The sequence below is a fragment of the Chelonia mydas genome, chromosome 8, assembly GCF_015237465.2.
Source record: "Chelonia mydas isolate rCheMyd1 chromosome 8, rCheMyd1.pri.v2, whole genome shotgun sequence".
Lineage (NCBI taxonomy): Eukaryota > Metazoa > Chordata > Testudines > Cheloniidae > Chelonia > Chelonia mydas.
The window spans coordinates 7,928,593-7,940,436 of NC_057854.1; the positions used below are offsets into that span (position 1 = coordinate 7,928,593).

The 11,844-nt window shown below is 41.6% G+C and overlaps 1 protein-coding gene across 4 annotated transcripts in view; it reads right to left on the reverse strand.

The window, feature by feature from the left end:
* Positions 1-11,135, reverse strand: part of RUFY1 (RUN and FYVE domain containing 1) — a 43,578-nt gene extending 32,443 nt beyond the window's left edge. The window contains exon 1 of one of the 4 annotated variants that reach the window (XM_043520645.1): positions 10,957-11,135. In XM_043520645.1, the coding sequence (XP_043376580.1) occupies positions 10,957-11,047 (91 nt within the window). In that variant the 5' untranslated portion in view covers positions 11,048-11,135. Of the gene's footprint in view, positions 1-2,365; positions 2,558-10,956 lie in introns of those variants that run through there. The other 3 variants (XM_043520644.1, XM_043520646.1, XM_037906073.1) reach the window with 3 other exon arrangements.
* Positions 11,136-11,844: the final 709 nt, after the last annotated feature.

Consider the following 11,844-nt stretch of genomic DNA (forward strand, 5'->3'; position numbering starts at 1 on the left):
TTAACATTTTGCCAGAGTATATGAAAGTCACAGATTTTGCATAATTTACAAACACATACAACCTTTTGAGACTGGATTGTCCTGCCTAAAACTGGACCATCATAACCTGGAGAAGAGGGTTGATAGAGATTTATTATAAGTTTTTGAAAGTGAAGTATGCTCCCCTGCACCATCTACACTACAAAAATAGCCATATTTAAGCAGAGTTGGGAAACATGGCTGCAGCTTAGACACATTACGACATGCCTGGGTGGACAAAAAGGATATGTTATAATCATGTTGGGGAATCAGCCAATCTGCTCTTGGTTAGAAAAATGTAACCTTACCAGGTATCTATAGATTAACATAGGGTGCCTTAACATGGCTGTAACATGCAGGTTTCTGTCCAGCAACTATATAACATAGTTGCAACTACAGCTTGTTTAAACTTGTATTAAGCATGGTTGGCTCACCTGTTTCTAAACTGGCTATTTTTGTTGGCTAGACCTAGGAAATATTTTGTTTGGTGGAGGCTAAGAGGACAAGGAGGTAATTTGGGACATCTTGTTACCAACAAGCTTGGTAGCAGAAGAAACATCTTTAGACTACAAGTCCCTCATCTTTTGTTTATTTATGTATAGTTTCTACTCCCAAATATTTTTATTTGATTGCAGTACAGAGGTGCTGTACAGAGTTACAGAAGTTCCCTTGAGAGAATGTATGTACAGCATACTTAATAGATAACTTTAGACAAGACTGATAACAGTGGGGGAAAGGAAAGAAGCTGGTCATCATGCCCTGCTGTGAAGGAGAGTGTCTTTTTGAGCTGGTTAACTTCTGTAAATTAGAAAGTTTGAGGCCAGACTGAGGCTCCTTTGTCCCAGGGAAATCTGTTAAAGGGATCTGAGGGGAGAAGCCTGAGTTTCTGTTCACTGACCCTGTGTGTGGCATGCTAGGGTCGATGGCCTGTGGTATTGGTGAAACAATGTATCTTCTCCCTCTAGGGCTCAACCCCTGCACAGGTGCTTCCAAGAGTGGGGAGTATGGTGCCATGGTGGTAGATGAACCTCGCCTTTCATACAGAAGAGGGAGAGAGATATGTATGTAGATGTGGGGAACACAGTCTGGTCCCAAATCTGTATCTTCCTAACATTTTGTATTTAAACTACTGTTCTACTCTCAAGTATCCTCAGGCAGTGTAAAATTCCACAGTTAACTTATTCTCCACAAAACAGAGGGCAACTTTTAAGTGCCTGCGAAGGATAGTAGAACCTCTGAAGGCTGAAATCTCTTATTCACTCAGGATTTATTCAGACAGAATATAGGCTTTAACTGCTCAGCAGCAGAGCTACAACCATATGTTTATATACAACCAGCTTTCATCCAGACCACACACCACACGATCCATTGTCTACAGCCAAGCTCTACCATACAACCGCATTTGTCTCTATCTGAGGGGTTGGAGCAAACACCTACAAGATCTCTATCAAGCATTCTTACAACTACAGTACCCACCTGCTGAAGTGAAGAAACAGATTGACAGAGCCAGAAGAGTACCCAGAAGTTACCAACTACAGGACAGGCCCAACAAAGAAAATAACAGAACGCCACTAGCCATCACCTTCAGCCCCCAACTAAAACCTCTCCAACGCATCATCAAGGATCTACAACCTATCCTGAAGGATGACCCATCACTCTCGCAGATCTTGGGAGACAGGTCAGTCCTTGCTTACAGACAGCCCCCCAACCTGAAGCAAATACTCACCAGCAACCACACACCACACAACAGAACCACTAACCCAGGAACCTATCCTTGCAACAAAGCCCGTTGCCAACTCTGTCCACATATCTGTTCAGGGGATACCATCATAGGGCCTAATCACATCAGCCACACTATCAGAGGCTTGTTCACCTGCACATCAACCAATGTGATATATGCCATCATGTGCCAGCAGTGCCCCTCCACCATGTACATTGGCGAAACTGGACAGTCTCTATGTAAAAGAATAAATAGACACAAATCAGACGTCAAGAATTATAACATCCAAAAACCAGTCGGAGAACACTTCAATGTCTTTGGTCACTCGATTACAGACCTAAAAGTCGCATTATTACAACAAAAAAACTTCAAAACAGACTCCAACAAGAGACTGCTGAATTGGAATTAATTTGCAAACTGGACACCATTAAATTAGGCTTGAATAAAGACTGGGAGTGGATGGGTCATTACACAAAGTAAAACTATTTCCCCATGTTTATTCCCTTCCCCCCCGCTGTTCCTCAGACATTCTTGTCAACTGCTGGAAATGGCCCACCTTGATTATGACTACAAAAGGTTTTCTCCCCTGCCCCCCCCCCCGCCGCTCTCCTGCTGGTAATAGCTCACCTTTCCTGATCACTCTCGTTACAGTGTGTATGGTAACAGCCATTGTTTCATGTTCTCTGTGTATATAAATCTGTATTTTCCACTGAATGCATCCGATGCAGCGTGCTGTAGCTCACGAAAGCTTATGCTCAAATAAATGTTAGTCTCTAAGGTGCCACAAGTCCTCCTTTTCTTTTTGCCGATACAGACTAACACGGCTGCTACTCTAAAACCATATGTTTTGCACTCCATCTAGTGGGATGAAATGGTATTTGACACAATGCCTATTTGTTTGTTTTTTTATGGAAACTAGAACAAAGGACAGTTGTTTTGTAATAGTTATATAGGCCCTAGTCCTACAATTGACAGCATGGCAAGGGCCCCATAGACTTCAAAGGTGGGGGAGTGGCACTGTATTTAAGGGAGCAGTATGACTGCTCAGAGCTCCGGTATGAAACTGCAGAAAAACCTGAGTGTCTCTGGATTAAGTTTAGAAGTGTGAGCGACAAGAATGATGTAGTGGTGGGAGTCTGCTATAGACCACCAGACCAGGGGGATGAGGTGGATGAGGCTTTCTTCCGGCAACTCGCAGAAGCTACTAGATCGCACACCCTGGTTCTCATGGGCAACTTTAATCATCCTGATATCTGCTGGGAGAGCACTACAGCTGTGCACAGACAATCCAGGAAGTTTTTGGAAAATGTAGGGGACAATTTCCTGGTGCAAGTGCTGGAGGAGCCAACTAGGGGGAGAGCTTTTCTTGACCTGCTGCTCACAAACCGGGAAGAATTAGTAGGGGAAGCAAAAGTGGATGGGAATCTGGGAGGCAGTGACCATGAGTTGGTCAAGTTTAGGATTCTGACACAGGGAAGAAAGGTAAGCAGCAGAATACGGACCCTGGACTTCAGGAAAGCAGACTTCGACTCCCTCAGGGAACTGATGGGTAGGATCCCCTGGGGGAATAACATGAGGGGGAAAGGAGTCCAGGAGAGCTGGCTGTATTTCAAAGAATCCCTATTGAGGTTACAGGGACAAACCATCCCGATGTGTCGAAAGAATAGTAAATACGGCAGGCGACCAGCTTGGCTTAACAGTGAAATCCTTGCGGATCTTAAACATAAAAAAGAAGCTTACAAGAAGTGGAAGATTGGACAAATGACCAGGGAAGAGTATAAAAATGTCGCTCGGGCATGTAGGAATGAAATCAAGAGGGCCAAATCGCACCTGGAGCTGCAGCTAGCAAGAGATGTTAAGAGTAACAAGAAGGGTTTCTTCAGGTATGTTGGCAACAAGAAGAAAGCCAAGGAAAGTGTGGGCCCCTTACTGAATGAGGGAGGCAACCTAGTGACAGAGGATGTGGAAAAAGCTAATGTACTCAATGCTTTTTTTGCCTCTGTCTTCACAAACAAGGTCAGCTCCCAGACTGCTGCGCTGGGCAACACAGCATGGGGAGTAGGTGGCCAGCCCTCTGTGGAGAAAGAAGTGGTTAGGGACTATTTAGAAAAGCTGGACGTGCACAAGTCCATGAGGCCGGATGCGTTGCCTCCGAGAGTGCTAAAGGAGTTGGCGGCTGTGATTGCAGAGCCATTGGCCATTATCTTTGAAAACTCGTGGCGAACGGGGGAAGTCCCAGATGACTGGAAAAAGGCTAATGTAGTGCCAATCTTTAAAAAAGGGAAGGAGGAGGATCCTGGGAACTACAGGCCAGTCAGCCTCACCTCAGTCCCCGGAAAAATCATGGAGCAGCTCCTCAAGGAATCAATCCTGAAGCACTTACACGAGAGGAAAGTGATCAGGAACAGTCAGCATGGATTCACCAAGGGAAGGTCATGCCTGACTAATCTAATCGCCTTCTATGATGAGATTACTGGTTGTGTGGATGAAGGGAAAGCAGTGGATGTATTGTTTCTTGACTTTAGCAAAGCTTTTGACACGGTCTCCCACAGCATTCTTGTCAGCAAGTTAAGGACGTATGGGCTGGATGAATGCACTATAAGGTGGGTAGAAAGTTGGCTAGATTGTATCAAGTGAAGTGCCCCACAGGTCGGTCCTGGGGCCGGTTTTGTTCAATATCTTCATTAATGATCTGGAGGATGGTGTGGATTGCACTCTCAGCAAATTTGCAGATGATACTAAACTAGGAGGAGTGGTAGATACAGTGGCAGGTCGGGATAGGATACAGAGGGCCCTAGACAAATTGGAGGATTGGGCCAAAAGAAATCTGATGAGGTTCAACAAGGATAAGTGCAGGGTCCTGCACTTAGGACGGAAGAATCCAATGCACCGCTATAGACTAGGGACCGAATGGCTTGGCAGCAGTTCTGCGGAAAAGGACCTAGGGGTGACAGTGGACGAGAAGCTGGATATGAGTCAACAGTGTGCCCTTGTTGCCAGGAAGGCCAATGGCATTTTGGGATGCATAAGTAGGGGCATAGCCCGCAGATCGAGGGACGTGATCGTTCCCCTCTATTCGACATTGGTGAGGCCTCATCTGGAATACTGTGTCCAGTTTTGGGCCCCACACTGCAAGAATGATGTGGAAAAATTGGAGAGAGTCCAGCGAAGGGCAACAAAAATGATTAGGGGTCTGGAACACATGACTTATGAGGAGAGGCTGAGGGAACTGGGACTGTTTAGTCTGCAGAAGAGAAGAATGAGGGGGGATTTGATAGCTGCTTTCAACTACCTGAGAGGTGCTTCCAAAAAGGATGGTTCTAGACTATTCTCAGTGGTAGAAGATGACAGGACAAGGAGTAATGGTCTCAAGTTGCAGTGGGGGAGGTTTAGGTTGGATATTAGGAAACACTTTCACTAGGAGGGTGGTGAAACACTGGAATGCGTTACCTAGGGAGATGGTAGAATCCCCTTCCTTTTTGGTTTTTAAGGTCAGGCTTGACAAAGCCCTGGCTGGGATGATTTAATTGGGGATTGGTCCTGCTTTGAGCAGGGGGTTGGACTAGATGACCTCCTGAGGTCCCTTCCAACCCTGATATTCTATGATTCTATGATTCATTGGGGCTCCTGCAGGGGTGCAGGAGCCACCTGCAGAGTGAGTTGCAGAAGCAGAACCCCATAGGACAAAGGAGGTGGTCACACAAGAATGATATTCTCCAAGGGCCTTTGATGATGTCATCTCAATTGAACTGTATTTAAATAAAACAAAATAGATCTCTGCTTTCAAATAATGTGAAAGAAAGGGGGCAAATAGAGAGTGGAGATTTCTTCCCTCCCTCCTGATCTGCTGCTCCCAACAACTAATGATGCAGTAGATACGGATTAACATTACAGTACCTGTGTTCAATTGCAAAAATATTAACTGGAAGTAAGATACGAACAACAAAATAATATTCCTTTCCATAAAATAAGAAAAAATGAACAACTCAAAAGAAATGTGAAAGTGCACAGTAAGGTAATAGTGGAACATTTTATTTCAATCTTCCTGTCATCTGAGCTCATAAAGGAGCTATTTTACTGTGCACAAGGTTACTAAAAATTTATTCTGTATAGTTTTATATTTTTAAAGTAATGAATAGAACCCAGTTATATATCTAGTAAAAGTGAATGTGAAGTTAATAAGTCAACCAGTGAAATAGCATTAAACAATTCCCCCCTTTTAACAATATAAGCAATGTGAAATGCTAGGGTTGTTCCAGTTAGGTTCAAATTCCTATTGGGAGTCTTAAGAAAGCAACTCAGGATGTTGATTAAGTGTGGTCAGGCTTTAGCAGAATAGCACATACTAAGAATAAATTACTGTTTGTTTCATACAGCAGGTTGTTACAGTTTGTTTTGGTTCAAACATTTATTAATACAAGGGGCATTAAACAATGGCAGTGCTGCTACTTAAAGTTCCCTGTATTCATACAGATCCCAAAGAGAGTGCAGTGCTACTTCTGCATTACATGGTCCCCGTCTGCTGTGACATTTTATTCCAGTAGTCACCTCTGCCATGGTTTGTTAGTGCAGCTCTTACCATCTGTATGAAGGCAGAGCACTATTTTCTTCTGACAGCCCATTAAGCAAATTGCCTAGCAAGGTTGCTGAAGAATGCAGAGGTCAAGTCTGTTACTTAAGTGACACATCTGTCCTATTTCTGCTTGCCCTGATGTTTCTAAACATGGTCTGCTAACAGGCCATCTTTAATCCTACTGAAGTCTGGTTCTGGTTGCACACAGCTGTTGTGTTTTACTGTTTTTTAAAATACTGTTTTAGATATCAAAATCATTAATATGATAATATAATGGAGGGAGGCATAGTAATCATATCTGCTACTTAAGGACTCCCAACTTTGATCTTGAAATTACACACTTAAGAGATTCTGTCTATCTGAAATCAAAGATTCTGAATTTCAAACTAAAAGAGGATGGCTTATATCAACTTCACTGATCTTCAGTAACATTGAAAAGGATGGAGGAAGTATCACTGAATGAAGATTAATGCAATTTTATATAAGCAGATTCTTCTAGTTCAGTTTTTTCTCTGAGCTTTATTCTGATGTTCAGTAATACTGATTAAAGATATATTTTTGCTATAGAAAGTAGTCTGATATATTTCAAATGCATCATACACTATTAAAGGATGAAATTTAATTAATTACTCATTAATAAAATATCTGATTCTGTTCAGCTGTTAAACATACCTTGCATTTCTGTAATGTCTTCCACCAGAAGATCAAAGAGTTCTTTACAAATATTAAAGTGACACCATCAAATTAAAAAACATTTCTATTGTTTTTTTAAACATTCTAGTATTAGAGGTGACACCTAAGATTACTGTAACAGGAATAGATTAGAGAAAAAATATGTTTGAGTATATTTTGTACATTTGACAGCACTTTGTGTTTAGTCAACTAGGTCTGGATCCTGTCCAGTACTTACATAGAATAGAACGGGACTATTTATGGGAATAAAGTTATTCAGATGTACAAGTATTTATAGGATTGGGGTCTTAGTTTCCCCTGTCTGTGTGGATTTTTCCACACAGCAAGAGTGGAGAGAAAAATCCAGTAAAATAGGAAAATGGGATTGAAAACCACAAAAGTTGGCAGGGGAATTCAGGGACAGATACAGTATGGGAAACTGCCTTTAACTCATTTTTAAATTGATCAGATTTTGAGCTATAATCATATAGTTTAAGGCTAGAAGGGGCTGCTAGATCATTTAGTCTGACCTCTTGCACAGGTCCCTAAACCCCACTAGTTACCCTTCTATTGAGCACAATAACCTGGATGAGACTGAAATGTTACAGCCCTGAGGAAACTAAACTCTTGTGTGACACAGGCAGAAAATAGAATTGCTGAGGTGCACCAATTCTGTAGGCCTCTGCAATGTTAGGGAACCGATTTGGTGAGATACCCCAATGGTCCTAACAAGCGATTAATACTCAATGTTGCAGAGGAAGGAAAAAAAAACAAAAAACACAAGGTCCCTGCCAATCTGTCCTTGGGGAAAATTTCTTCCTGACCCTGAAAATAGTGATCAGTATGACACTGAGAACATGAACATGACCATCCAGCTAAGCATCTGAGAAAGAATTCTCAGTACTGTCTTAGAGCACTGTCTGGTGTCCCATCTCCAGTTGTTACCATCTCTGATTCTTCAGAAGAAGGAAAATCCTTCCTCCCCAGAATACATCAATCGGGGGTACAGGCTGCCAGCTGAAGCATGAGATTTAGGTACATAGAATTGGAAAGGACTCCCCATGATAGTTTCTCTTTAGTGAATTAAGCCTTCGACACCTCTGTGGGGTAGTTATTCCTATTTCAGAGCTGAGGAAACTGATAAACAGAGAGGTTAAGTGACTTTCCTACAGCCACATAATCTGTGTATAGCATGTAACAGAACTAGATCTCATGACTTTCAATCCTATTAACTGGAAAGTCACCCATCCTTTCCAATACTGGTTTGTTTTTCCAGAGAGATAGAGGGAAAAATATAGCCTTTTGTTGTGGATCAGTTTCCTGTCCTAGTAGGTTGCAGCTTTGTTATAGAAATGTGAACATATCAGTCAATCAGCATGTTTGTTTGGCTTTAGGGAAGACTCTGTTGAAACACCAACAGCATAGCCAATTTATTAGATGTTATAAAGTAATAGTAAAAGAAAGGTGTTCCCATTAAACTATATCTGTGTATTTGAGTGATTCTAGGAATATAAAAGTGTAAAGAATAAGCTCTGGCACAATCTTAAGTGCTTCGGTGACCCCTGTTACTGTAGTATCTGAGCACCTCACATTATTTACTATATTTATCCTCAGCACCCCTGCAAAGTAGGGAAGTGCTATTATCCCCATTTTAGAAGGGAACTGAGGCACAGACTCTGCCCCAGATCCTCAAAGATATTGAGGCTCCTGCCTTTCACTGAAATCAGTGAGACACAAGGTGGGTGAGGTAATATCTTTTACTGGACCAGCTTCTGTTGGTGAAAAAGACAAACTTTTGAGCTCCACAGAGCTCTTCTTCAGGTCTGGGAAAGGTAATCCCTTGTCTCTCTCATATCCTGAGAGCAACATGGCTACAACACCGCAAACAACTGAAATCAGTGGAAGCTATGAACCTAAATACCTTTCTGGATCTGGGCCAGAGAGATTTGTGTGACTTGCCCAGTCTCCCAAGTCCCTGGCTGGTGCCTTAACCACTGGACCATCCTTCCTCATGTCTTAAAGGCATAAAATATAAGACAGTCATTGGCTCCAACCTGTTGCACATATGGGGATATGGAAGCCACCACCTCTTTCCTAATCCCCAAGCACAATCAGCACTGTGTATATCTCTCAAAGCACTGGTAAAAAACAGGACTGAAATTACTCACATACCAATTAAACTAGTATTAATGAAGGTCTCCGGTTTTGCTTTTATATTCTCTGGGTATAAGTTGATGGGTACCCTATTTTAATATCTTTTAGAATATAGGCCTTATATTCTAGTAGCACCTGGAGACCCCTCTCACGAATGGGGCCTCATCATGTTAGGCACTTCACAAACACATCAGACACAGATCCTGCTCCCAAGAGCTTACAAGTTAGTTTTAAGACAAGTTGCAACAAGAGAGTATAACAAACAATAGAAGGAAGGGGGAGATCATAAGAATAAAATTATGCACTTACATAACTCAGCAACGTATAGTGTTCAAATCATATTAAAATGTTTTTTTTTTTTAAATCCTTTGCCTGTTTTTGTTTGTCTGTTTTGATTTTTTCAGTGAACCTCTAGGATGGATACAGGAAACATATGAATAAATATGATCTGGACATTCCCTAATGGGTTACCCTGCTAGAATTGGGACATCCCATAGGGATTGCTGAGATTTCTTCCAGGTGTGCAGTGGGGTGATGGGACAGCAAATAGGGGGCATCAGAAAGATCTCCCGTTTTCTTTGGGAAGTTACTAAGAAAATTTCATGGCACTGTCAATATTTTCTTACTTGTCCCATTATTGCACAGCAATTAAGTTATTACATTTTGAAGAGACAACAGTTTTAGTTGTTGTTCCATCTCTAGCATAGCTAATCAGCTAATATGCATCCCAATCACCTCTAATCAGAGAGCTTGCTTTAAACACCTGAAATTATTTCCAGTTCTGCTGTTGCAACTGTGCTGCAGATCAAACAGCCATTCCTTTCCTAATCACACTCTCCTCCTCTCCCACACAAATACACCAAACACCACCCTCCTTAAGGCAATTCACCCATGATTGCTACTGCAAGATCAGCTTCTAGATACAGGAGCTTCCATGAGGTGTTAGGGTCCTTGAGGTGAGGGGGTAATTTGTGTTGGGTGAAAGTGAGTGAGGGGAGTAAGAAAAGGTAAATAAGGCTGAATATTTGAAGGAGCCCCTTGTTAAAAGTTCATCACCAATTTACTGGTTAATATTGGTTTGACATCAGAAGAATGTTGCCATTTAACATTTCATTCAAACATTTAGGGCCAAATCCTGCTTCCATTAATATCAGTGGGAGTTTTGCCCGAATAAAGGTATGTGAACTATGTAAGGACTGACCTCAGGATTGGAGAAGCAATGTTATAGTGATAAATAACTAGTTCCTACTTTTCAGAGCTGCAAATAAAGCAGTTAATAGAAATGAGATTGATTCAGGAATGTTACAGAAACACTTACCCTATTATTGTGGGAGCTGAGGCAATCAGCAGGGCCCCCCACTAGATGGCATCATAACACTTTAGTCACAGAGAAGAGCCTCAGAGACCAGATTTTTACCTTGCATTGAAATCAATAGGAGTTAGGCACCTAAATACCTTTAACAATCTGGTCCCAATGTCTTGACAAGCATATTGAAAAGATCAAGAAGGGGAAGTGGTAGCTCCCTTTGGCTCCTGCATATTGCATGGACTCTCTAGAACAAATAGTGGGGATCATGTGAAACTACCTGAGGCAGAGAAAATACCTTGCAAAGACTCATCTTCTCACCAAACTCTAAGCAGTACTAATATACCAAGTGCAACCCTTAAAATATTCTCTTTGGGGAGATCTTTTAGTGGCTTTGTGTCAGGACAGAGGTTGAAAACCATGACTCACATTAGACCTATTCCCCTTTCAAAGCCTTACTTTTTCTGAGAACGCTTAGTTTTTATTTGAAAGGAAATCAGCTTATCTGCTTACCTGAGCAACTCCTAACATCATAGTCCCCAGTGAATGCAGCCATGCTAATGGAGACCATTTTGGGGGAGGAAGGTAGTTGTCTGGCATGCATTTATAGAAGTTACAAAGATGTGATCAGTGACCATGTGTTACCCAGGCCTACTTCAATAACACTCCCCTTTAGCACACCCACAGAAATACAGGTGAATTTAGGGTCACTGGAAGACCTAAAAGTCTCCTGTGACCTGATTTTCAAAGGTGCTAAGCATCTGCAGCTCTGAGTGACTTCTGTGGGATTTGTAGGGGTTCAGGGATTATGAAGAAAGAGCACACATTTCTGTTTAACTTTGTGTGTATGTTAATTACATTGTTAGAAGCCTTAGTTATTTATGTAGTGTTACAAGGCCTTTATAAGAGCCAAGTGAAGTTGCTGGACCTAGCCTACAATACAAGAAATCTGAGGACACCTGTCCAAATGGGAAGAGTTATGGACTTTGTGAAGCTCAAACCTATGATCTATGTGTGTGCTCTTCCCCCCACCCCCCGGGACCCTGCTAATTACTATCTAAGCCAAAACTGGTTGCATGTAAAAACATCCAAGTTGAGAACAGAACAGTTCAGCTGTATAAATATGTGATGTTTATATTTAGAGTTAAGTTACAAAAAAGTTAGCTGTTTATATTATCAAATTAAACAAGACAAAATAAGGACTAAATGACTTTTTTTTAGGATTCATAAACCCACTTGGGAGAGCTTTAAATGGTGATGGGGGATTAAGTTAATTTTATAATTGTGGTTTACTTAAGTTGACTATATAAACACCTAAGCTTTTTCGAATATGACTTTTTCTTTTTTATGTATTACATTTTCTCATGGCTGACTGGTTTTGTCTTGGTTTTTATTGCATGC